Raw genomic sequence first — 2479 nt, 5'->3', positions numbered from 1 at the left:
AGGAGGTTCTGGATGGCTCTCCTCTGCAGGTGGTTCTGGATGGTTCTCCTCTGCAGGTGGTTCTGGTTGGCTCTCCTCTGCAGGTGGTTCTGGTTCGAAAGAGGCTCTAGTTTTAAGATTTGAGAGCTCTTTGGACTCCTCCTTCACCTTCACTGCTGACAGTGCCACCTCACCTTCCAGTTGCTCCTCATCTTTATCATCATCATCATCAAGTCCTGCTTCTCCTGGAGGGGATGTGGGGGAGGAACATGGACTCTCCTCTCCTGTCATCTTATTTTGTTCTTCTACATTGTCCTCCTCCTTTCCTGTGACTTCCTCATCCTGCTGTGGAGGAGAAATGCTGGAGGAGGAAGGAAGCTGCTTCTTGGTCTCCTCATCCTCCTTATCCTCATCCTGGATAATGTCTCCCTCTTCTTTCTTCTCTACTTGGTTGCATGTTTTTGCATTTTCCTCCTGACCAGCTCCTTGTGGGTCTCCAGAAGGAGGCACTTCCTGTTTTCTCTCCATCCTCTCTCCTCCTCCCTCCTCCTGCAGCTCTGCGCTTCCATTTGGGAGTTTCTCCAGAAACCCGACAGATTCCAGGTCTGACAGAGGAGTAGGAGACGAGAGGGGGAGACAACAGGAGGTGAAAGACAACCAACAACATGACAGATGAGTCGAGTCGCTCTGGTTTTTATCTATGTCTGTAGGGGGCGCTTCTCTCCCTCTGGAAACATTCTAGATTTACCTGCAGCTGGATAAAAATTAGATTCCAAACTGTTATTGTCAGTTACATTGCAAAGCTTTTTTCATCCCTATAGCATCCATTTTTGTTTTCTGTTTCTTTATCTTTATCTCCTTATCATCAGATGACAACACAATTCAAATGAAAGAAAAATTCCCAAATTGTTTTGGTGCCCCTTCCAGTACATCACCAATATAATTAAAAACTCACTTTTTTCACCACTGGCGTAGGACGTTCTGAGATGTGGAACTCTAGGAACTTCAAGAATTAGGAAAACCTTCATGTGGAAGCTGTTGCAGCCTCATTTTTCATTCAGTCTGTCTCACAGGAGTCAGACGTTAAAGGAGGAGTTGCTGCTGTGATGGTTTTCTTACAGATGGTTCTGATTCCCGTTCTGTCTAACTTGTAACTTCAAATGGTTGTACAGAACTGTAGGAATCTGTTCATGTTCATGAAACAGTTCTTGAAACATTGAGCTCAGTTTGAACTAAAATCTCCTGATTGATTATTGTTTACAAACCTCCCATCATGCTTCGCTGCTCATGGGCGGGGCCATCATTGACGGGGGCGGAGTCTCCATCCATCTTCGCTCCTGCAGAGAACAGGTGGAAAACTAAGAGGAACCCGCAGATATCAACAAACCATATGAGGTGCCGTTTGTAAAGTTACACAACAAAAAAATTAACAGCAATAAAATGTGGGTTTATTTTTCAGTCATAATGTTATTCATACATTTATAAATATATGAATGACACATTTATTATGGATAATAATAAATCCATAATATGGATAGTAATAAATGTGAGTTCTATACTAAATATTTAATACATAGTTCCCACAAGTCTGAACCGGAAGTGATCCGCACTATCTAAGTAGGCAAGCGCATGCGCATAGCATAGCGGACTCATGGCTTAGAAATCAATAAAAATAAGTGGACACAGCGGTGTTCGAGACAAAGATACATTCACTTGTGTCGGAATCGACCCGTATGAGACGGGGAATGAAAATATGTCAGACGATGTGGACAAGCTGCCTCCGATCTTACTACGATACAGTTAACTATAGTAAACATGAAGAGTGCGCAGGCCATGGAGGGGCTTCGCGGCCTGAAATCCATGGACGCACTTAGGGTTGAAACGGATTTGTAAAGGATCACTTAGCTCTACACAGAGATGGGTAGAGCACTCAAAAATTGTAATTGAGTAATATTTGTGATGTACTTATACTGTTTATAAGTACATTATATAAGTACATTACAACTAGTTCCAGGCTTGTGGCTTGTTTATTGTTGCCATAGTAACTGCCTGCCAAGATGTCAGCTGTCACTTACAGGGGTGTGACGTCACATAGGGTAAGGTAAGTTGAGGTAATTTTATTTTTAAAGCACATTTTCACCAACAATGCAATTCAAAGTGATTTACATGAATTAAAAGGAAATACACAAGACGTATGTATTAACAAGATAGTTTACAAACTAATTAATATTTAGTTCAAAACTAAATATTTAGCTCCATTTTACATATAAATTTTGCTAACTAAATATTGAGCCCAAATTAAATATATATATATATATTTTTTTTTTAATTAAATATTTTGTTCCAAACTAAAAATTTAATTTCTTATCTAAGCATTTAATTTCCAAACTAAATATTTAACTTTCTAAGTAAATATTTAGGTTGCTAGCAAAATATTTAGCTATTGTACAAATTAGCCGAATATCAAAATAAAAGCTGGGTTTTACGACCTCTAAATAAA

At 39.7% G+C, this 2479-nt stretch overlaps 1 protein-coding gene across 1 annotated transcript in view; it reads right to left on the bottom strand.

Annotated features, from left to right (window-relative positions):
• Positions 1-2479, bottom strand: part of maptb (microtubule-associated protein tau b) — an 8877-nt gene that overhangs the window by 4959 nt on the left and 1439 nt on the right. Inside the window, exons 2-3 of the mRNA XM_017306434.1 lie at positions 1245-1316; positions 2-584 (exon numbers count right to left, since the gene is read on the bottom strand). Coding sequence (XP_017161923.1) covers positions 2-584; positions 1245-1316 — 655 coding nt within the window. The remainder of the gene's footprint in view (position 1; positions 585-1244; positions 1317-2479) is intronic.

Source organism: Poecilia reticulata, linkage group LG8 (genome assembly GCF_000633615.1).
Source record: "Poecilia reticulata strain Guanapo linkage group LG8, Guppy_female_1.0+MT, whole genome shotgun sequence".
NCBI classification, from domain to species: Eukaryota; Metazoa; Chordata; class Actinopteri; order Cyprinodontiformes; family Poeciliidae; genus Poecilia; species Poecilia reticulata.
This window is presented reverse-complemented; position numbering and strand designations above follow the sequence as displayed.